This window comes from Bombina bombina, chromosome 6 (genome assembly GCF_027579735.1).
Source record: "Bombina bombina isolate aBomBom1 chromosome 6, aBomBom1.pri, whole genome shotgun sequence".
Classification (NCBI taxonomy): Eukaryota; Metazoa; Chordata; class Amphibia; order Anura; family Bombinatoridae; genus Bombina; species Bombina bombina.
In genome coordinates this window covers 466,702,212-466,727,048 of record NC_069504.1, presented here as the reverse complement: position 1 = coordinate 466,727,048, position 24,837 = coordinate 466,702,212, and the positions used below count along the sequence as shown (strand labels likewise).

Here is a 24,837-nt window from a genome sequence, read left to right as displayed (position 1 = left end):
TCACTAAGCTCCTAACCTAACACCCCCTAAATTAACCCCAATACATAAATTAAAATAATTCTAAATTACAATTAAAATAATAAATCCTAAATTACAATTACAATTGCAATTACAATTGCAATTCAATATAAGGATACCAGCAAATATCTTTAAGCAATGCACTGCAAATGCTAACACATACAGGAGCTCACTGCCAGCTCCTATGTAAATCCAATAAACATAGTGTCCACAGCATAAGCTTCCAAATTCTTCTTTATTTTAGGGGAGGATTCAAAGGTAAAAACAGCAGTAACGTTTCAGGTTATACACCCTTAGTCATACAATGTAAAACTGTTCACAAACTCTCTGTTTATAGCAACACAGGTTACTTAATTAACATACCTGTAAGCCTAGAAAGGGGGGGGGGGATATTATAAAAAATAAAAATAAAATTGTTTTGGATATCTACTGTTAACTCTGTAAGGCCTCTAGGGATGAATAAAGATTATGATGTATCAGTATTCATGTAGAATATTCAATTTAGCACAGTTTACTAAGTATTTTTTCAAATGTTTTTAATTTACATTTTTTGTATACATTTTCTATTTCATAGAATGAATATGTAGTACCCAGGATTTACCATTAAATGAGTTGGGTAGGTTGTTACCTGGTCTTAACATGCATTGGAATTAAACACTTACAGGTGTATGTGTGTATTGGGTACTTGTAAAGCACGGCTAATCACCCGTAAGGGTGTCAAGGCGCTGCTCATTTTAGCGACCTCGGAAGGATGAAAGGCTGAGTGGACCTCGCCAGGGATGGAACCTGCAACCCTTGGGTTGCTATAGAGCTCAGTCACAGTGCCTTAGCATGCTGAGCTATCTGTCCGGCTAATGTTAATTAAGTAACCTGTGTTGCTATAAACAGAGAGTTTGTGAACAGTCTTACATTGTATGACTAAGGGTGTATAACCTGAAACGTTACTGCTGTTTTTACCTTTGAATCCTCCCCTAAAATAAAGAAGAATTTGGAAGCTTATGCTGTGGACACTATGTTTATTGGATTTACAATTACAATTAAACAGCCAATAGAATTTTAGTAGCTCTCATCCTATTCGCTGATTTGAATTTGAAGAATCAAATCAGCCAATGGGAATGCAAGGTATGCCATATTTAAATGCGCAACTTGCATTCAATATTCAGTGTACGGCGGTGATCGTACGAAGGATCCTCCATGCTCCTTGGCTCCGCGGTCACCGGTCTTCAGTTCTTCAGTCCTGGATGAAGATAGAAGAGGTCGCCGCTTGGAAGAAGACTTCTCCGCCGGACTTCAGGATCTATCTGGGGGTTAGACTTAGGCTTTATTTTTTTTTTATTATTTTTTTAGATTAGGGATTTAATGGGCGATAAAAGAGCAAGCTAAATGCCCTTTTTAGGGTAATGCCCATACAAATGCCCCTTTAGAGGCAATGGGTAGTTTAGGATTTTTTAGTGTTAGGTTTTTTTTATTTTGGTGGGTTTGGTGGCTGGGGAGTTTTACTGTTAAGGCTGTGACACACTGCAAGCGGAGCGACGCGCAGCATGTACATGCGGCTGTGTGCGCTCAGTGTGTCCTGCCTTTTCATCTCTGAGCACTCTGCTGCGTCAGGTCGCGTAGCTAAGCGCTCAGAGATGAAATATTTGAACTTCAGAAGCGATGCGACGCGGAGCGAAGCAGCTGCTTTGCCTCGCGCCGCATCGCTTGCAGTGTGTCACAGCCTTTAGGGTGAACTTAGTTTTTTTTTCAAGGTAAAATAGCTGTTTAACTTAGGGCAATGCCCTTTTAAGAGCTATTGGTAGTTTAGTATTAGATTAGGGGGTGTTTTTATTTTGGGGGGGATTTTTTATTTTCATAGGGATTAGGTTTAATTTTTTTATTTTTGATAATTAGGTTTATTATTTTATGTAATGTTAGACTTTTTTATTTTTTGTAATTTTATATTACTTTTAATTTTTATTTTTAAAGTAATGTTAGTTTTTTTAAATTATAATTTAGGATTTCATATTTTAATTGTAATTTAGGATTATTTTAATTTATGTAAAAGAGTTAATTTAGGGTGTGTTAGGTTAGGGGCTTAGTGATTAGTTATTTGTGTTGTGGGGGCATGGCGGGATAGGGGTTAATAGTTTAAATAGCTAGATTGCGTTGTGGGGGCATGGTGGATTAGGGTTAATAGTTTAAATAGCTAGATTGCGTTGTGAGGGCATGGCGGATTAGGGGTTAATAGTTTAAATAGATACTTTGCGATATGGGGGCATGGCGGATTAGGGGTTATTGGTTTAAATAGATACTTTGCGATATGGGGGAATGGCAGTTTGGGGCTAATAGTTTAAATAGCTAGATTGCGTTGTGAGGGCATGACGGATTAGGGGTTAATAGATTTATTATAAATTGGGATGTGGGGGGATGACGGATAGAGGGGTTTTAACGCGTCAGATTAGATTTCAATGGGGAAAAGGTCTCAAAGAGCACCTTTTTCCTGTCCTGTTTTACACCTAGTTGAGCTGGGTGTAATTTTTGTTACTGTATCGGCAGCCTCCGACAGTGTATTAATGGTTTGCGTGGGCATTGGAATCCGGGTATAATTTAAAGATTAGTGGCCTCTAATACTTTGTATGGAGTCCGGTTGCTAAAATTGAGGTATAACGAGCCATTGGAAGCAATCAGTGAACAATATTGTTTCCGACAGCTTTTTTAATGGTTTGCGAATGCACGCAAACCGAATTACGGCTCAATGGAAACAAGTCCAGAGTGTTTATTGTAGAGTTATATATTTTCTTCCTATAGGCCCTGTGTTTAATATATTCTCCCCTGATTACAGCCTTGTGTGCTTCCCACGGTCCCACCGGCAACCTGGAGAGATTTCTATGGAAGCATTGTGCTGAAAATATTCTATTAGGGATTTATATATTGCTTCCGAAGTGGATGGAAAGTGGAGTAAGGAATCATCCAGTCTCCAAACAAACGGAGTATGAGGTTTGTCTGGCCAGTCTAATTGTAGGGAGATTTCCAAGTGATCCAACCAGACCGTTGGTTGTATGTCCGTATCTTTTAGTTGGGAGAGATGAGCCCTATCTATAAATATGTAGTCTATGCGAGTATATACTGACCATGGGTGTGAGTAGAAGGTATAATTCTACTGTGACGGATGTTGTTTATGCCAAGTGTCTATTAAGCCTAATTGGTCTAAGCAGTTGAGTACTGCGTTTGGTGGTCTGGTTCAGGTTTGAAGTGATCCTGTTGAGGTATCTAATGTTGGGTCCAATGTGACATTCATATCCCTTCCCATAATTAAGAGTCCTTTTTTATGCTCTGATATTAGTGATAAGAGACACTGATAAAATCCATGGTGTCTGCTATTTGGGGCATATACATTAACAAGGGTAATGGGCTTATGGAATAAAATGCCCACAATGATTAGGATTCTCCCTTCAGAGTCTGTGATTTTATTTAATAATTGGAAGTAAAGGTGTTTATGGAAGAGTATGCCTACACCATTATTTTTGATTTTGTGAGAGTGGAAATAGCCAGGCCTAATGGGAAGTCTTTGGATTTGAGCTTGGGTTCTTTCTCAGTTAGGAAATTAGTCTCTTGTTAGAAAATTATTGAATCTTTATGCTTTGCCAAGGTTCTTAGGGCTATGGAGCGCTTGTTGGGTGAATTAAGTCCCTTTACGTTTTGGGATTCTATATTTATTGTAGGATTAGTCATTTTTGTGTTGTATTTCAAGAATGTCATACTTGTGATGTGATCTTACCTGTTTGGGCCCGAGGGTCCTCATTTTGGTAGGTCAAGAAACGGAATAGGAGCAGACAGATAGTAGGATAACGAGATAGCAAAGGATTACTTCTAGCGACATGCTAATGTGGATGAGTATAAAAATAAAGTACATATTAAAACAAATATAACAACATACAGAACATAACATTTAAAAAACAAATAAGATTGCTGCATAATATCTTATGCTAACAAGTAAATAGCCCATGCCATAATCCTAAATCATGCATGAATGTGTATGTGTGTGTGGGGGGGTAATAGGCAGTTCTCATTGCCATTAACTCAGGGTGGGCTTTGTTAAAGTGCTTTTTAATTAAAGGTGATATTTACACAACAAAGGAAACTCACTGCTCTAAAACCCCCTCATAGAAATATTACATAAAAATTGTGTTAGAACAATCCATATATATAGATCATACTTGTTTAGTTATCAATTCAAATCAGAAAATAAATGGTGTAACCGCTTCAACAGGCCAAGTGGCCAAACATAAGTTCACAAGCACAATGATCAAAAAATGGAATGTCCAGTATACGCTGTGCAAATACAGGGACAGCAATGATCCGATTTCAGTCTCATAAAACACTCTTTCACAAGGAAGATAAAGAAAAAATCACTGGAAGGGTTTAAAATTTTACCCGTTGTGAGCAGAGCTGATAGTAGTTTAAGTCGGGTGCTCTCTGTGTACTCTGGAGTCAAACAAGCGTGTCGAGTGATGACGTAGCCCCAGATCACCTACGGCAGTAGAGGTGCAGCTGTTCTGAAGCTGTGTTCTCCTCACAGCCAATGGAAACACATGTAGGACAAGAAAAGACAAAAAGCGCACCTCGATTCAAGTAGTATTTATTGGACAAAATAGCTGATAAAATATATACACGGTAAGTAGTGCACTCACCAGATGAATAAAATCAACATGCACATAGAAATTAAAGATGATCACACAGGAGCAGCAGGATGTAATGGTATTGGTCTCCACTTCCCACCTACATCTGTGATAGCTGGCAGAACTTGAAAATGTGTATCGCTTTAATTTCTTTAATTTCTATGTGCATGTTGATTTTATTCATCTGGTGAGTGCACTACTTACCGTGTATATATTTTATCAGCTATTTTTTCCAATAAATACTACTTGAATCGAGGTGCGCTTTTTGTCTTTTCTTGTCCTAAAGGTGATATTTAACTACAGGTTTTTACAATGTGGTGTGTTTGTTCTCCTGTCAGCTGGGGAAACAATCAATACCTAGTTACTTCCATGCTTGTAAAGTGGAGTTCTTTCATGGCGGTTTCACTGTGGAGCCAGATGTCCCAGCTGCTGAAGGGTGGTTGTTTTTCTTTTTCTTTGCTGCTGTGGACCATTCTTGACGTTGTGGTTTCGGTGCTGATTTCTTTTGCGACTGGCTACTGTCTGTTTAATTTGTTATTCTCGACAGAGATGGGGGAGAGATGTCCAATTGTGCACAAAACTGTTTGAGGTCTTCTGGATCTTTGTAGGTGTAGGTTGTACCATCTTTCAACACCTTAATAGAGAATGGGAACCCCCATCTATATGGTATTTATAGATCTCTCAGATGTAGTGTGAGGTAGCGTGCTTCTTTCCTTTTTTGCTAAAGTGATAGGGCTAAGATCTGCGTATATCTGGAGACAATCTTCTCAAAAGATCAATGGGGACTTCTTCCTAGCTGCTTGAAGAATCTTTTCTTTATCAGTAAACTTGTGACATCTAAGTATTATATCCCTGGGAGGTGCGGTGGCTGCTGGCTTCGGCCTCAGGGCTCTGTGTGCTCTGTCAAGGCTGATATTTTCTTCACCCTCATTGTCCAGTAGGTATTTGAATACATTTTGTAGGTAGGATGGAATCTGTGTTGGCAGTATGTCTTTTGGTATACCGCATATTCTAAGATTTTGGCGGCAGTCCCTGTTATCCAGGTCCTCCACTTGAGCTTGCAACTGATCTATGGCTTCCTTTTGTTATTGAAGGGCTATAATCATTGAGTTAGAGGTTTGAGTGTGATATTCCACCTGTTCTTCTAATTGTAGCAGTCTATTTCCAATTTCTGTGACATCCCTTTTGACCTCTGCTAGGTCATCTTTAATTAGTTTGCTAACTTGCGACATGAAAGATGTAAAGTCTGCCTTCGTGTGTAGTGCTTGTAGATCTGCCTTAGTAATAGACATGTTGTTTGCACTGGTAGTGGCTGCTGTGCATTCCAGTTCCTTTGGGGTGTCTTGTGATGAAAGGTCTGTGTCACCAGTATATGCAGTGTCACAAGGCTTGAAAAAAAACTGTTCAGCTTTCCTCCGCCCAAGTTTAGTCCCTTATTTTTTTTTTCCGGGCGGGAAGGTCATCTGGCTGCCATCTTTGTGGCCTAGGGGTTGAGTAGGTATAGTGTCTGATAAGGATATAGTTATTCAGCTGTACTGTGTTTTAAGCCGCATCCAAAGTTTTAATCTCTCCTCACTCTGGGGAAGGGTTTTTTGACTAAAAAGATTTGCTAGTCCCATTTTATGCGATCTGTTAATTACTGCCTGACTGACAGTGCGTTTTAATGTCCAAGCCTTGACTATTTTCCTTTGGGATGTATCTTCCCCTGGTTGTATATAAAATATGTGTCTTAAGCCTTAGTGTTTGTGAGACAGGGATCCTTTAGTGTCTTCTTACCACAGTTTAACTGCTGCAGTCTTCAGCTGTGATCCTGTTCTCCTGTATTATTTCATGGCTGCTGTTATTTGAGTCCTTAGTTTGTTCTGGTGATCCAGTGCTAAACGCATGTCTGCTCACTGCGTTGTGTGCTTGCTGTGGATCTCTATGCCATGCGGCTTTTGAGTACAGGTTGTTTAGGCCCGGAGCTGTTATGGTCGTTTCAAGGGAGATTACTGGTTACTGCTTCGCTAGGGTTCCCTCCTGATGTAGTCAGTAAGTGATTTTTATGTTAGCAGTATGTTTTGGAGTATTATACCTGCCATTTTTTTCACCATTCTGAGTTTCTTGTCATGGAGCTCTATTTTTTTGCGGCCATACTTGTCTGCGGCCGGCTCCGCCCCCCATCTGCCCATTTTTAATGTACACCAATAAATGCATTTTGGTTTTAACACACTAACAGAGTGTATTTTTTAAAACAACAGACCCCCTTCAAGAAAAGCTTGTCAAAGGTAACTCTCAGGCTTCCTGTTCATTGGATCTTTAAAAGAAGTACTGTTTTCCAAGTGGATAGTAGTTATTTTGGCTAAGGTAGATATGGCACCATCTACCTTGGCCCCAGGGACAGGAAAAAGTATCTTAAAGTATCTTAAATGTAGGAGGAGTGAAGGGAACTCTTGGCTTCCTTTGAAACGATCTCAGAAACCAATGATGGGACAGGAAATGTTTCAGGTGCCTTAGACTTGGGTCATATTTTTTAACAGGTTTTTCCTCAACTGGCTTAAAATTCCAAACTCCTAAAGTTCATAGAATCTGCTTAATTAGGGATTGTAGATGATCCATCTTTAATTGGAAAGTAATATCGTCAGGTTCCTTTTCTGATTCAGAGGAATAATCATCTGTAGATTACTCACTCTCTGAATCAGAAGATGATCAGTCAAAGTCAGAAACCTGTGCATGTCTGGCAAAAGAAAAGCCAGCAGGGGTATCACCAGTGGTAGAAGAGCCTGAAAAAATATTCTTAAGTTTGTGTTTACGCTTACTTGCGGGCGTCATTGAGATTTAAATAAGATTTAAATGAGATTTAAAGTCTGGCTCAAATTCAGTAACTCCACCTTGAGTAATAGATACAGCTGGATGCCCCCCAGTACCTACTGAGCTAGGACCCTGAAAATGAGTCTTTAGAACAGACGACAGTTAAGTTCTCCAAAGATGTGCAGGAGGATATACCGTCACCAGGTTGCATAATAATCACTTGTTTACCGGAATAGATATATGTGAAGGAGCACCCTCAGATGAAAAAAACATCAGTGGCTGTAGTCCCAGGATGCTCTATGATAGACAGTAAAAGTGACTGCTAACCTAAAGGTTAAAATAATAAAGTAAGGGAAACAGGCTTAAAAAAATATATTTAAACCCTTTTGTCCCAATAACATTCTCAATAAAGTGTCCCTTTAGGGATATTGAGTAATAAACCCTCGCTATATACTAGCACAAAGTTGCCCAAAAATTAGGGAAATATGCGTTAAAGGTACAAGTATATTCTAGTGAATATACCCCCCTTGTTCTGGTATAGGGTGTTAACACCCACTGAGGTCCACTGGCGATCCGGACAATAAGGGATGTAGAAAGCACTGTGCCTCCTATATGCATCAGCACAGAATGAAAAAGAAGGGTAGGGAGCGCGTTTTATTGTGGTGGGTAAATGTTAACTACCTCCTTGCCACATAATGAGCAAGTGCGCTATGTTCCTGCTCCAGCCTGTATCACCGCCATTTCCTCAGCGCACCGGAATGTCCTGTGTGTGGCTGGAGCACTGAGGTACCATATTTCTTGAAAGCAGAGGGAATTAGAGGGCTATATACACTACATGGCACTTAGAGGAAAATGATGTAAAGTATGAACATACAGCACACTATACCCCATAGTTGAATAGATGGACCATCCTGAATATGTTTTTTTTAATGAATTGAGCATAAAAATCTCCTTAGTCCATCCCATGTGCACAAACCTATACACTGTGCACTTTATTTAAAGCTGGGTCCACCTGCCACAGGAAGTATTATTAAACTACCTCACCATTTACTACTCTTGCACACCTCTATGGGAAGTAAATAAACTGCAGTTAGAATGTGTTCTGTGCTGTAACTTACAGTGTAGAACCTTGTAGGAAGAGTACAGACACCTGGCCAGACAGGAAGATGCTAAGAAACTACCCGACGACACCCCTGGCCTGCTTATAAACAAAACTACATAGAGGAGAATTATATTACACTAGCAGTACTCTCCTGAACCCTCTCTTCCAAGAACTGTCCATTAGGAGTTTAATGAATATCTTTTTATCATATTCAAATTTTGAGAGCACCTCTATCCTTGCCCTCTCCTAGATGAGGCAAAGAACTACTAGAAGGGAAAGGGAAGTAGGTGTAGGATGACTGCCTCCTCCTGGTGGCCAGTTGATGTAATTCACAAGAGTAAAGTCTTATGGACTGTCATTAGAAATAAATATTTTTAATGCCACATTTTTAAATAATTGGCTATGAATATAAAAGAAATGGATAACCATTCTGTATGATTATGCTTTACTGTATCCAGTATTCATTTTAACAATATCTTTTAGGTTAATCCAAGATGGAAGTGGAAAAATCTATTTATTTATTTATAATGTAACAAAGTCAGATGATGGATGGTACACCATATCAGCTGTAAATGAAGCTGGAATAGCCACTTGTCATGCCCGACTTGATGTTGCAGGTAAGATACCACAGTAACATCTGCACAAATGCTAGTTTAATATATATTTCTCTAACATATAACTATATTGTCTGCTATTTACGTACAGTGGTTTAGAGACAAAATTGGAAAATTACACAAAATATGTGCGTTTATGTGTGCACAGTGCATTTAGTTACCTATAGATATATAGAAAACAGATTGTGTAATACATGTTAGTTATTCATCTGTACCTTTTCGTTCAAAAATTCTTATCACCCCAACATGCGGAATAAGTTGGCGCTTTATGAATAAAGTATAATAATAAAAATACTTACAAAATCCTTTGTAAATTATTCAGATAAAACACTGTTGACATCAATGTACAAAAATCTAAAATGAAATGAACTATTTACATAAAGAGAACTTTTTGTCAACACCTAAAAGAAAATCCCAGATTTTAACAGGAAAAGTAATGCTTTATGAGTTCAGGGATATTTGATCTAATTTCAAAACCAGCATTCTAGATTCCACATTAGTATCCTCTTATATAACTATAGGGGAAAATCACAGCCCCATAAATATATAAAAATTACAGAAAAAAGTGTTTGAAATCAAATAAAAAAAGAATGTGAGCAACTATGTCTTATGATACTTGCATTATATACTTATTTATTTATTTATTTATTTGTAAAATATTTTACCAGGAAGGATACATTGAGATTTCTCTCGTTTTCAAGTATGTCCTGGGATCACAAAACATTGCATTGATACAATAGGGTATAATAAAATACAAAAACAATAATAAAAATACACATTATATGCAAACATTAACATAGAGCAGGTATGAAATATTTAATCAACCATGACAGGAGCATTCTGTTTTGAGATATGTATAGAGGGATCTCTTAAAGGATTTTAGGCTTGGGGAAGGTTTGAAAGTGTGCGGGAGGTTGTTCCATAACTGTGGCGCTCTGTAGGAAAAGGAGGATCGAGCTGCTTTCTTTTTGTATTGAGGAAAGCTAAATAATGTGCTGTTATTGGATCGGAGGTTATAGGAGGTGGGAATAGCAGGGGAGAGCATTCTGCTCAGGTAGGGTGGGAGCTTCCCAGAAAAGCTCTTAAAGACAAGGCAGGAAAGATGGAGGGTGCGTCTGGATTCCAGCGACAGCCAGTTTAGTTCTTTTAGCATGTCACAATGGTGGGTCCTGTAATTATATTGTAGCACAAAGCGGCAGAACGAGTTATATAACGTATTTAGTTTATTAAGGTGAGTTTGTGGAGCAGGTGCATATACTATGTCCCCATAATCCAAGATAGGCATCAGCATTTGCTGTACAATCTTTTCCTTTAGTCTAGGGCTTAGGCAGGATTTGTTTCTGTACAGGGCACCTAGTTTTGGATAAAGTTTAGAGGCAAGTTTTTCTATGTGGAGTCCAAAAGATAGATTGGGGTCTAACAACATACCTAAGTATTTAAAAGAATGGACTGCGGTCAGCGTGCAATTGGATTTTGTTTTGATGCGAAGATGGGAATTTTGTAATTTTTGTATTTTAGGTCCCATTCCAAAGATCATTGTGACCGTTTTGTCAGTGTTTAGGAAGAGTTTGTTTTTCGAGATCCACCTTTCTACCTCTGTGAACTGGTCTTGGAGCACTGCTTCAAGCTGCGGCAGATCAGATTTGTTTGCATAGATTACCGTGTCAACTGCGTACATGTGAACAGTTGAGGATTTGCAGACATTAGGCAAATCATTTATAAATACTGTGAATAGTAGGGGGCCGAGAATGGAACCTTGGGGAACACCACACGTGACTGGGAGAGGGAGGGAGTCACTGTTAGAGACTGAGACATATTGTTATTGATCCAATACATATGATTTAAACCAGGTTAACGGGCAATCAGCAATACCAGAGTTTTTTAGTTTGAGAAGTAGTATGTCATGGTCCACTGTGTCAAAAGCCTTTGCAAAATCAAGGAAAATAGCTCCAGTTAGGTCTCCTTGTTCCATGCCAGTTTGGATGTCGTTGAAAACTTTTAGGAGGGCAGTTGTAGTGGAGTGATTCGGTCTAAAACCTGATTGATCAGGGGTAAGATAGGTAGAAAGTTGATAATACTCGCATAATTGCGTATGGACGCATTTTTCTAAGATTTTTGACAATACAGGGAGCAATGATATAGGACGATAGTTAGAAACCAAGGTTAACTCCCCACTTTTATGAATAGGCACTACTCTTGCAGTTTTCCAGAGTTTGGGTATGTATCCAGACACCAAGAATTCGTTAATTAGGGTTGTGACAGGCTTAGCAATTGCCGGTGCACTGACCTTCAACAGCATTGCTGGGATTTGGTCAGGTCCTGACTGGTTTTTCATTTTTAGATTATTGAGGTGTTTCTTAACGACATTGAAGGGTACAGGTCTAAAATTGAACTTTTCTATATTGGGTCTTTGTTGTTTTAGTGGGGCCTGATCCACATTTGTAGTTTCAGGATGCGTGCCATTTATTAGTTTGTCAATCAGGGTGGTGGAGCATCCGACAAAATAATTGTTAGAGGCATTTGCTACTTCTAAGGGGAGTTGCAGGTTTTGGTTATCCACATTGACAGTGGAGGGTTGGGAGTGGATTGGTGGATTTTGTAAGTTATTTATGAGTTTCCAAAACTTTCTAGGGTTAGATATATTATTGTGCAGATTTTCACAGAAATATTGCGCCTTAGCCAATTTTGTTTGTTTAGTACATATATTTCACCATTGTCTATATACACAGTGATCATTCATAGAGCCAGTATGCTTGAACTTTGACCACAATGAATCCCAAAATTGGTACATTTGAATGAGGTCAGCTGTGATCCAATTCAAGTGTGCTCCTTTTACTCTCACCTTACGCAGCGGTGCATGTAAATTCCAAACTTGTAGGAGATCAGACTGAAAGAATTCAACTGCAGAGTCTAGATCTGGGATGAGGTTTAATCTGTGCCAGGGGAGGTTCTTGATGTCATTTAGAAATGATTGCAGATTAAATTTTTTGAAGGACCTGGTGATTTTAACCTTGGGAGAGGATTTAGTAGCCTTTATTTTGCGCACACAGTACACTAAGCAGTGGTCACTGAAATTGTTAGGGAGAACACCTGCCTCCTGGATTCGGTCGGGAGAAGTGGAGAGAATCCAGTCGAGCAGGGTATGATTATGGCTTTTGATGTTTATGCGAGTTGGGGAGGAGATTAATTGCGTTAGCTGCAAAGATTTAAACAGCGAGTGACAACTGTTATTTTTTTGATTCAGCCAATCGATGTTAAAATCTCCAAAAACCAAAATTTCACTTTTTGGGTTTTGAGTTATGGATTCACTAAGGAGCTGTGCTATGTCCGAAATGGAATGCACAGGGGAGCTAGGTGGGCGGTAGATTCCAGCACGGGATCTCAATTTTGCCAGAAAGGAAATCAAAGGTGGCAGGAGAGCTAGATTTTTGTATGGGGGTGAACTTTGTGGAGTTGTCAACATAAATTACAATGCTGCCTCCTCTCTTTGCTCTGTCAATTCTATGGCATGAATACCCATGTATTGCAATGGCAGAGTCAGGTATTTTTGCAGTTAGCCATGATTCAGAGATCACAATGATTTTTGGCTTGTATTGTAAACACCAAGCTTGCAGTGCATCGATTTTTGGAAAAAAGCTGCGTATATTACAGTGCACAAAGGAGAGGCCTTTTTTAGCTGGAAGGCTAGGAATGGAATTTATACTTCAGAAAGAACCTTAGCACCCAGAGCTTGCCCTTCACTTTCAGGGTTTGCTGGGTGGGCCACTTTTCTAGTCATACCCAGTGCAGCACCAGACCTTGTGATGTCAGCATCTTGGTTATCCTATCTGAAGCTTTTTCAGGATGACTAAATGACTGCTGTGCATTACATAACACGTCTACACAATGTGTAACCCCTTTAATACCAAATGAACTGACCATTGCACAGATATAACTAATTGGATAAGGGATTTCAGATTCAGGATGGGATGAAATATTTCTTTCTTCCTTTTTGGGAACCAGGAACAGGTTTAATTAAAAGCTCTAACTGCTCCCCAAGGGAACTGGAGCAATATCCCTTTACTCCTCTAGAGCTACAACACTGGAGAGCAAGACTTATGCCTTGATTGGCTCTCGAGATACACACGACTGAAGAAAATTTTCCCAGGGAGGGCTGGAGTAAAAACAGACCTTGCTTTATAAGCTCTAACCCTGACAGATCTGAAATGGAACTTGCCCACATCTCCTCTAAAAGAAAAAAAATGATAACCAGAGCCAAGCAACTAGCAACTTGTTAAATAGTTTTAATTAATCATTAAATTACAAATGGCAGCATCAAATATAAAGCAGTACTATGCTCTCATCGCCTTAAATGACTCAGGAACATCAAACTTCTAAGAACTAACATAGTCAGCAACTTGCTCAGGCAGAAATACAGGTTACCCATAATGCTGTGCCGCTTACACAACTCACTTAACATGACAGGACACATTTATCTTAAAAATCTGACGGAAACGGTGTATAATACCCTCAGGCCATGTGACCACTATTTCTAGTTGGTCAGGGAATAGCCAATGGGCTATAGAAGGTGAAATTACAACTTGCCTGCAGCCTGTCTCTACTTTTGAATCAAGCTGCAGCAGAAAAGCCACTCCAACAAAATGCAAGCATAGTCCAACCAATATTAAAGCACTCTGCAGACCAGGGGATTGGTGGATAAATGCACATTTCTCCAACATAGGTGTGTCCGGTCCACGGCGTCATCCTTACTTGTGGGATATTCTCTTCCCCAACAGGAAATGGCAAAGAGCCCAGCAAAGCTGGTCACATGATCCCTCCTAGGCTCCGCCTACCCCAGTCATTCTCTTTGCCGTTGTACAGGCAACATCTCCACGGAGATGGCTTAGAGTTTTTTAGTGTTTAACTGTAGTTTTTATTATTCAATCAAGAGTTTGTTATTTTAAAATAGTGCTGGTATGTACTATTTACTCAGAAACAGAAAAGAGATGAAGATTTCTGTTTGTATGAGGAAAATGATTTTAGCACCGTAACTAAAATCCATGGCTGTTCCACACAGGACTGTTGAGAGCAATTAACTTCAGTTGGGGGAACAGTGTGCAGTCTCTTACTGCTTGAGGTATGACACATTCTAACAAGACGATGTAATGCTGGAAGCTGTCATTTTCCCTATGGGATCCGGTAAGCCATGTTTATTAAGATAGTAAATAAGGGCTTCACAAGGGCTTATTAAGACTGTAGACTTTTTCTGGGCTAAATCGATTCATTATTAACACATATTTAGCCTTGAGGAATCATTTATTCTGGGTATTTGATATGATTATATCGGCAGGCACTGTTTTAGACACCTTATTCTTTAGGGGCTTTCCCTAATCATAGTCAGAGCCTCATTTTCGCGCCGGTATGGCGCACTTGTTTTTGAGGACAGCATGGCATGCAGCTGCATGTGTGTGGAGCTCTGATACATAGAAAAGTCTTTCTGAAGGCATCATTTGGTATCGTATTCCCCTTTGGGCTTGGTTGGGTCTCAGCAAAGCAGATTCCAGGGACTGTAAAGGGGTTAAATATAAAAACGGCTCCGGTTCCGTTATTTTAAGGGTTAAAGCTTCCAAATTTGGTGTGCAATACTTTTAAGGCTTTAAGACACTGTGGTGAAATTTTGGTGAATTTTGAACAATTCCTTCATACTTTTTCGCAATTGCAGTAATAAAGTGTGTTTAGTTTAAAATTTAAAGTGACAGTAACGGTTTTATTTTAAAACGTTTTTTGTGCTTTGTTATCAAGTTTATGCCTGTTTAACATGTCTGAACTACCAGATAGATTGTGTTCTGACTGTGGGGAAACCAAGGTTCCTTCTCATTTAACTATATGTATTTTATGTCATAAAAAAATTTAGTAAAAATGATGCCCAAGATGATTCCTCAAGTGAGGGGAGTAAGCATGGTACTGCATCATCCCCTCCTTCGTCTACACCAGTCTTGCCCATACAGGAGGCCCCTAGTACATCTAGTGCGCCAATACTCCTTACTATGCAACATTTAACGGCTGTAATGGATAATTCTATCAAAAACATTTTAGCCAATATGCCCACTTATCAGCGAAAGCGCGACTGCTCTGTTTTAGAAAATTCTGTAGAGCATGAGAACGCTGATGATATGGTTTCTGAAGGGCCCCTACACCAGTCTGAGGGGGCCAGGGAGGTTTTGTCTGAGGGAGAAATTTCAGATTCAGGAAACATTTCTCAACAAGCTGAACCTGATGTGTTTACTTTTAAATTTAAGTTGGAACATCTCCGCGCTCTGCTTAAGGAGGTGTTATCCAATTTGGATGATTGTGATTATCCGGTCATTCCAGAACCACTATGTAAAATGGAAAAGTTCTTAGAGGCCCCGGGGCCCCCCGAAGCTTTTCCTATATCCAAGCGGGTGGCGTACATTGTTAGTAAAGAATGGGACAGGCCCGGTATACCTTTAGTACCTCCCCCCATATTTATAAAATTGTTTTCCTATAGTCGACCCCAGAAAGGACTGATGGCAGACAGTCCCCAAGGTCGAGGGGGCGGTTTCTACTCTACACAAGCGCGCCACTATACCCATAGAAGATAGTTGTGCTTTCCAAGATCCTATGGATAAAAAATTAGAAGGTCTGCTAAAGATGTTTGTTCAGCAAGGTTCCCTTCTACAACCAATTGCATGCATTGTCCCTGTCACTGCAGCCGCGTGTTTCTAGTTTGATGAGCTAGGAAAGGCGATTATTAGTAATTCTTCTTCTTATGAGGAGATTATGGACAGAATTCGTGCTCTTAAATTGGCTAATTCTTTCACCCTAGACGCCACCTTGCAATTGGCTAGGTTAGCGGCGAAAAAATTCTGGGTTTGCTATTGTGGCGCAGAGCGCTTTGGTTAAAATCTTGGGCAGCGGATGCGTCTTCCAAGAACAAATTGCTTGACATTCCTTTCAAGGGGAAAACACTCTTTGGCCCTGACTTGAAAGAGATTATCTCTGATATCACTGGGGGCAAGGGCCACGCCCTTCCTCAGGATAGGTCTTTTCAAGACCAAAAATAAACCTAAGTTTCGTCCCTTTCGCAGAAACGGATCAGCCCCAAGGGCTACGTCCTCTAAGCAGGAAGGTAATACTTCTCAAGCTAATCCAGCCTGGAGACCTATGCAAGGCTGGAACAAAGGAAAGCAGGCCAGGAAACCTGCCTCTGCTACCAAGACAGCATGAAATGCGGGCCCCCGATCCGGGACCGGATCTGGTGGGGGGCAGACTCTCTCTCTTCGCTCAGGCTTGGGCAAGAGATGTTCTGGATCCTTGGGCGCTAGAAATAGTCTCCCAAGGTTATTCTCTGGAGTTCAAGGGGCTTCCTCCAAGGGGGAGGTTCCACAGGTCTCAGTTGTCTTCAGACCACATAAGAAGACAGGCATTCTTACATTGGGTAGAAGACCTGCTAAAAATGGGAGTGATTCATCCTGTTCCATTAGGAGAACAAGGGATGGGGTTCTACTCCAATCTGTTCATAGTTCCCAAAAAAGAGGGAACGTTCAGACCAATCTTAGATCTTAAGATCTTGAACAAGTTTCTCAAGGTTCCATCGTTCAAGATGGAAACCATTCGAACACTTCTTCCTTCCATCCAGGAAGGTCAATTCATGACCAAGGTGGATTTCAAGGATGCGTATCTACATATTCCTATCCACAAGGAACATCATCGGTTCCTAAGGTTTGCATTCCTGGACAAGCATTTCCAGTTCGTGGCGTTTTCTTTCGGATTAGCCACTGCTCCTAGGATTTTCTCATAGGTACTAGGGTCCCTTCTGGCGGTGCTAAGACCAAGGGGCATTGCTGTAGTACCTTACTTGGACGACATTCTGATTCGAGCGTCGTCCCTTCCTCAAGTAAAGGCTCACACGGACATTGTCCTGGCCTTTCTCAGATCTCACGGATGGAAAGTGAACGTGGAAAAGAGTTCTCTATCTCCGTCAACGAGGGTTCCCTTCTTGGGAACTATAATAGACTCCTTAGAAATGAGGATTTTTCTGACAGAAGCCAGAAAAACAAAACTTCTAGACTCTTGTCGGATACTTCATTCCGTTCCTCTTCCTTCCATAGCGCAGTGCATGGAAGTGTTAGGTTTGATGGTAGCGGCAATGGACATAGTTCCTTTTGTGCGCATTCATCTAAGACCATTACAACTGTTCATGCTCAGTCAGTGGAATGGGGACTATTCAGACTTGTCTCCGAAGATACAAGTAAATCAGAGGACCAGAGACTCATTCCGTTGGTGGCTGTCCCTGGACAACCTGTCACAAGGGATGACCTTCCGCAGACCAGAGTGGGTCATTGTCACGACCGACGCCAGTCTGATGGGCTGGGGCGCGGTCTGGGGATCCCTGAAAGCTCAGGGTCTTTGGTCTCGGGTAGAATCTCTTCTACCGATAAATATTCTGGAACTGAGAGCGATATTCAATGCTCTCAAAGCTTGGCCTCAGCTAGCGAGGGCCAAGTTCATACATCAACCATCAGGGGGGAACAAGGAGTTCCCTAGCGATGGAAGAAGTGACCAAAATCATTCTATGGGCGGAGTCTCACTCCTGCCACCTGTCTGCTATCCACATCCCAGGAGTGGAAAATTGGGAAGCGGATTTTCTGAGTCGTCAGACATTGCATCCGGGAGAGTGGGAACTCCATCCGGAAATCTTTGCCCAAGTCACTCAACCGTGGGGCATTCCAGACATGGATCTGATGGCCTCTCGTCAGAACTTCAGAGTTCCTTACTACGGGTACAGATCCAGGGATCCCAAGGCGGCTCTAGTGGATGCACTAGTAGCACCTTGGACCTTCAAACTAGCTTATGTGTTCCCGCCGTTTCCTCTCATCCCCAGGCTGGTAGCCAGGATCAATCAGGAGAGGGCGTCGGTGATTTTGATAGCTCCTGCGTGGCCACGCAGGACTTGGTATGCAGATCTGGTGAATATGTCATCGGCTCCACCATGGAAGCTACCTTTGAGACGAGACCTTCTTGTTCTAGGTCCGTTCGACCCACTCCAGCTGACTGCTTGGAGATTGAACGCTTGATCTTATCAAAGCGAGGGTTCTCAGATTCTGTTATTAATACTCTTGTTCAGGCCTGAAAGCCTGTAACCAGAAAAATTACCACATAATTTGGTATATCTGTTGGTGTGAATCTGCAGGATTCCCTTGGGACAAGGTTAAGATTCCTAAGAGTCTATCCTTCCTTCGAGAAGGATTGGAAAAAGGATTATCTGCAAGTTCCTTGATGGGACAGATTTCTGCCTTGTCTGTGTTACTTCACAAAAAGCTGGCAGCTGTGCCAGATGTTCTAGCCTTTGTTCAGGCTCTGGTTAGAATCAAGCCTGTTTACAAAATTTTGACTCCTCCTTGGAGTCTCAACCTAGTTCTTTCAGTTCTTCAGGGGGTTCCGTTTGAACCCTTACATTCCGTTGATATTAAGTTATTATCTTGGAAAGTTTTGTTTTTGGTTGCAATTTCTTCTGCTAGAAGAGTTTCAGAATTATCTGCTCTGCAGTGTTCTTCTCCTTATCTGGTGTTCCATGCAGATAAGGTGGTTTTGCGTACTAAACCTGGTTTTCTTCCAAAAGTTGTTTCTAACAAAAACATTAACCAGGAGATAGTTGTGCCTTCTTTGTGTCCTAATCCAGTTTCAAAGAAGGAACGTTTGTTGCACAACTTGGATGTAGTTCGTGCTCTCAAATTTTACTTAGCAGCTACTAAGGATTTCAGACAAACTTTGTCTTTGTTTGTTGTTTATTCTGGTAAACGGAGAGGTCAAAAAGCAACTTCTACCTCTCTCTCCTTCTGGATTAAAAGCATTATCCGATTGGCTTATGAGACTGCCGGACGACAGCCTCCTGAAAGAATCACAGCTCACTCCACTAGGGCTGTGGCTTCCACATGGGCCTTCAAGAACGAGGCTTCTGTTGATCAGATATGTAAGGCAGTGACTTGGTCTTCACTGCACACTTTTTCTAAATTTTACAAATTTGATACTTTTGCTTCTTCTGAGGCTATTTTTGGGAGAAAGGTTTTACAAGCCGTGGTGCCTTCCATTTAGGTGACCTGATTTGCTCCCTCCCTTCATCCGTGTCCTAAAGCTTTGGTATTGGTTCCCACAAGTAAGGATGACGCCGTGGACCGGACACACCTATGTTGGAGAAAACAGAATTTATGTTTACCTGATAAATTACTTTCTACAACGGTGTGTCCGGTCCACGGCCCGCCCTGGTTTTTTTAATCAGGTTTGATAATTTATTTTCTTTAACTACAGTCACCACGGTAACATATGGTTTCTCCTATGCAAATATTCCTCCTTAACGTCGGTCGAATGACTGGGGTAGGCGGAGCCTAGGAGGGATCATGTGACCAGCTTTGCTGGGCTCTTTGCCATTTCCTGTTGGGGAAGAGAATATCCCACAAGTAAGGATGACGCCGTGGACCGGACACACCGTTGGAGAAAGTAATTTATCAGGTAAACATAAATTCTGTTTTCACCTGGGGGTACTGTGAGAACTCACACTGGGAGAAGACTTTCCAATTCTTGCCTGATATCCAGTCAACCCCTCTGTCCATGAGGCACTGTTTAATGGGTCTCAGTTCAGTTAGAGAACCCCTCTCAACAACACGAAGATTGTAGCACTTTTTTCTTTCTGGAGACAAAACATGACATTGTTTAAGGGGGGAGTGATGAGAGATGGGGTTGAGCAAAGCTCTGGAATGTAGGGAAATTTACTGAATTTTACCATCATATCAAAGAAATATTATTGTATGTCAAACACTAAGAACGTGCATTCAAGTTGTATACCTGCATATTATAGGGGAGAAGTGAGCAAAAGAAAATAACTTAGCACATGTATTATTATTTTTTGCAAGACAGAGTAGGAGCGAGCTGCACTTAGTGTTATGGCGCGGTCGGGCCGGGCTGTGACTATACAGCTGGCCCGATGCGCTGTGTAATAAAAACAGACCCGCTCAGAAGAGCGCAGAGAGCGGGTCTGAAAACCTGTCATATTTTAAAAAAATTCAAAGGGGAAATAAGGTTTTATAACAATAGCACTAATATAATGTTATATAATTCTGCACTATGTGCAGAATTATATAACATTATTTTTTAGGTTTACTGTCCCTTTAAGTTTATAACATAAATGTTTCCAATCAAATGTAAAAAATGTACTATACACAGTGAGTTGATAGATACTGTATGTACTCACTGTGTACTTGTTTGCTTGACAATCAAATCATGCATGAAAGCATATTTTCTTTCATTTAATTGGCAAGAGTCCATGAGCTAGTGACGTATGGGATATACAATCCTACCAGGAGGGGCAAAGTTTCCCAAACCTCAAAATGCCTATAAATACACCCCTCACCACACCCACAATTCAGTTTTACAAACTTTGCCTCCTATGGAGGTGGTGAAGTAAGTTTGTGCTAAGATTTCTATGTTGATATGCGCTTCTCAGCATTTTGAAGCCCGATTCCTCTCAGAGTACAGTGAATGTCAGAGGGATGTTTAGGGAGTATCACCTATTGAATACAATGGTTTTCCTCACGGGGAGATTCATCTGCTACCTTCCTTTTCAGATTGACGATATACTCTCATATTCCATTACCTCTACTGATAACCGTTTCAGTACTGGTTTGGCTATCTGCTATATGTGGATGGGTGTCTTTTGGTAAGTATGTTTTCATTACTTAAGACACTCTCAGCTATGGTTTGGCACTTTATGTATTTATATAAAGTTCTAAATATATGTATTGTACTTATATTTGCCATGATTCAGGTTTTCAGTATATTTCCTTTTTGCAGACTGTCAGTTTCATATCTGGGAAATGCATTTTGTAGGAAAATGTATTTCTTACCTGGGGTTTAGTCTCTTTTTTCAAATTGACTGTCTTTGAAATTCGCGGGCAGAATTAGGCTCGCAAGGGCGCAAAATGCCAAAGTTTATTGCGTCATTCTTGGCACAAAATTTTTTTTGGCGTGAAGTTACGTTCGTTGAAGCAAATCATAATTTCCGGCGTCTTAGCTGACGCCAAGTCTTTCACAAGGTTGCGTCATCTGTGACGCGAGTGTGTTATTTCCGGACGTTTTTGGCGCCAAATAATATTTTTCTGTTTGTATGCGTCATACTTGGCACCAAATATTTTCATTATTTAAGACCCCATTCCTATATGCCTCTTGCCTTTTTTCTCTATCAGAGGGCTATGCTGTTTGCATTTTTTCCCATTCCTGAAACTGCCATATAAGGAAATTGATAATTTTGCTTTATATGTTGTTTTTTTCTCTTACATTTGCAAGATGTCTAAATCTGATCCTGTCTCAGAAATCACTGTTTAAACCCTGCTGCCTGATAACAGTTCTACCAAAGCTAAGTGCATTTGTTGTAAACTTGTGGAGGTTATACCTCCAGCTATGGTTTGTAATAGTTGTCATGATAAACTTTTACATGCAGAGAATGCATCCATCAGTAGTAGTTCATTACCTGTGGCTATTCCCTCAACATCTAATGCACAAGATATACCTGTAAATTTAAAATAATTTATTTCTGATTCTATTCAGAAAGCTTTGTCTGCCATCCCGCCTTCTAATAAACGTAAAAGGTCTTTTAAAACTTCTCATAAAGTTGATGAAATTTCAAATGACCGGCAACATGCTGAATTATCCTGCTCTGATGAAGATCTATCTGATTCAGAAGATCCTACCTCAGATATTGACACTGACAAATCTTCTTATTTATTTAAAATGGAGCATATTCATTCTTTGTTAAAAGAAGTGTTGATTACTTTGGATATGGAGGAAACTAGTCCTCTTGATAATAAAACCAGTAAACGTTTAAAATCTGTTTATAAACCTCCTGTGGTTACTCCAGAGGTTTTTCCAGTTCCTGATGCTATTTCTGATATGATTTCTAAGGACTGGAATAGGCCTGGTGCTTCTTTTATTCCTTCTTCAAGGTTTAAAAAATTGTATCCTTTGCCAATCTTATCTAAGGAAAGCCTATTTATATTCAGGTCATCTACTCAGGCCTGCAATTTCTTTGGCTGATGTTGCAGCTGCTTCAACTTTTTGGTTGGAAACTTTAGTGCAACAAGTATTGGATCCTGAATTGTCTAGCATTGTTAACTTGATTCAACTTGCTAATAATTTTATTTGTGATGCCATTTTTGATATCATCAAAATTGATGTTAAATCTATGTCTCTAGCTATTTTAGCTAGATGAGCTTTGTGGCTTAAATCTTGGAATGCTGACATGACTTCTAAGTCCAGATTGCTCTCTCTTTCTTTTCAAGGTAATAAGTTATTTAGTTCTCAGTTGGATTCAATAATTTCAACTGTCACTGGGGGGAAGGGAGTTTTTTTGCCTCAGGATAAAAGACCTAAGGGTAAATCTAAAGCTTCTAACCGTTTTCGTTCCTTTTGACAAAATAAGGAACAGAAACCTAATCCTTCCCCCAAGGAATCTGTTTCCAATTGGAAGCCTTCCTAAAATTGGAATAAATCCAAGCAATTTAAGAGATCAAAGCCAGTCCCCAAGTCTGCATGAAGGTGCGGCCCTCATTCCAGCTCAGCTGGTAGGGGGCAGATTAAGATTTTTCAAAGATGTTTGGACCAATTTGGTTCAAAATCAATGGATTCAGAGTATTGTCTCTCAGGGGTACAGAATAGGATTCAGAGTAAGACCACCTGTGAGAAGATTTTTTCTCTCATGAATTCCAGCAAACCTAGTAAAGGCTCAGGCTTTCCTGAAGTGTGTTTCAGACCTGGAGTTATCAGGGGTAATCATGCCAGTTCCGTTTCAGGAACAGGGTCTGGGGTTTTATTAAAATCTATTCATTGTCCCAAAGAAAGAAAATTCATCCAGACCAGTTCTGGATCTGAAAATTTTGAATCATTATGTAAGAGTACCAACTTTCAAAATGATGACTATAAGGACTATTCTGCCTTTTGTTCAGCAAGGGCATTATATGTCCACAATAGATTTACAGGATGCATATCTTCATATTCCGATTCATCCAGATCATTATCAGTTTCTGAGATTCTCTTTTCTAGACAAGCATTACCAATTTGTCTCTCTTCCTTTTGGCCTAGCGACAGCTCCAAGAATCTGTTCAAAGGTTCTCAGTGCCCTACTCTCTGTAATAAGAGAACAGGGTATTGCAGTGTTTCCTTATTTGGACGATACCTTGGTACTAGTTCAGTCTTTACATTCTGCAGAATCCCGCACGAATCAACTAGTGTTGTTTCTTCAAAGACAAGTACCTTTATTCCTCAGACATGGGTCATCTTTTTAGGTTTCCAGATAGATTCAGACAAGAGACGATTGAAATTGGTTTCAGCTTGTCGGAACCTTCAGTCTCGATCATTCCCTTCAGTAGCTATGTGCATGGAAGTTTTAGGTCTCATGACTGCAGCATCGGACGCGATCCCCTTTGCTCGTTTTCATATGAGACCTCTCCAGCTTTGTATGCTGAATCAATGGTGCAGGGATTATACAAGGATATTACAATTAATATCCTTAAATCCCAATGCTCGACTATCTCTGACTTGGTGGTTCGATCACCATTGTATAGTTCTAGGGGCCTTTTTGGTTCATCCAACCTGGACTGTGATCACAACAGATGCGAGGTTGGGGAGCTGTTTGGGGATCTCTGACAGCACAAGGGATTTGGAAATCTCAAGAGGTGAGAATACCAATCAATATTTTGGAACTCCGTGCAATTTTCAGGGCTCTTCAGGTTTGGCCTCTGTTAAAGAGAGAACCATTCATTTGCTTTCAGACAATATCATAGCTGTGGCATATGTCAATCATCAGGGTGGGACTCACAGTCCCCTAGCTATGAAAGAAGTATCTTGAATACTTTCCTGGGTGGAATCCAGCTCTTGTCTAACTTCTGCAGTACATATCCCAGGTGTAGACTATTGGGAAGCGGATTATCTCATCTGTCAGACTTTACATCCGGGGGAGTGGTCCCTCCATCCAGATGTGTTTTTTCAGATTGTTCAGATGTGGGGTCTTCCAGAAATAGATCTGATGGCTTCTCATCTAAACAAGAAACTTCCCAGGTACCTGTCCAGGCGGAAGCAGTGGATGCATTGACACTTCCTTGGTGTTACCAACCTGCTTATATTTTCCCGCCTCTAGTTCTTCTTCCAAGAGTGATCTCCAAAATCATCATGGAACAATCGTTTGTATTGCTGGTAGCTCCAGCATGGCCTCACAGGTTTTGGTATGCGGATCTTGTTCAGATGTCCAGTTGCCAACCTTGGCCTCTTCCTTTAAGGCCGGACCTTCTGTCTCAAGGTCCGTTTTTTCATCAGGATCTCAAATCATTAAATTTGAAGGTATGGAAATTGAACACCTAGTGCTTAGTCATAGAGGTTTCTCTGATTTAGTGATTAATACTATGTTACAGGCTCTTAAATCTGTTTCTAGAAAGATTTATTATCGAGTTTGGAAGACTTATATTTCATGTTGTTCTCATAAATTCTCTTGGCATTCTTTTAGAATTCCTAGAATTTTACAGTTTCTTCAGGATGGTTTGGATAAGGGTTTGTCTGCAAGTTCCTTGAAGGGACAAATCTCTGCTCTTTCTGTCTTATTTCACAGAAAGAT

The 24,837-nt window shown here is 40.4% G+C and overlaps 1 protein-coding gene across 3 annotated transcripts in view; it reads left to right on the top strand.

Moving 5' to 3' along the window:
• The window catches only part of MYOT (myotilin), a 206,454-nt gene that overhangs the window by 179,370 nt on the left and 2,247 nt on the right, over window positions 1-24,837 (top strand). For all 3 annotated transcript variants that reach the window (XM_053717252.1, XM_053717253.1, XM_053717254.1), the window contains one exon: window positions 9,052-9,185. In XM_053717252.1, coding sequence (XP_053573227.1) covers window positions 9,052-9,185 — 134 coding nt within the window. The remainder of the gene's footprint in view (window positions 1-9,051; window positions 9,186-24,837) is intronic.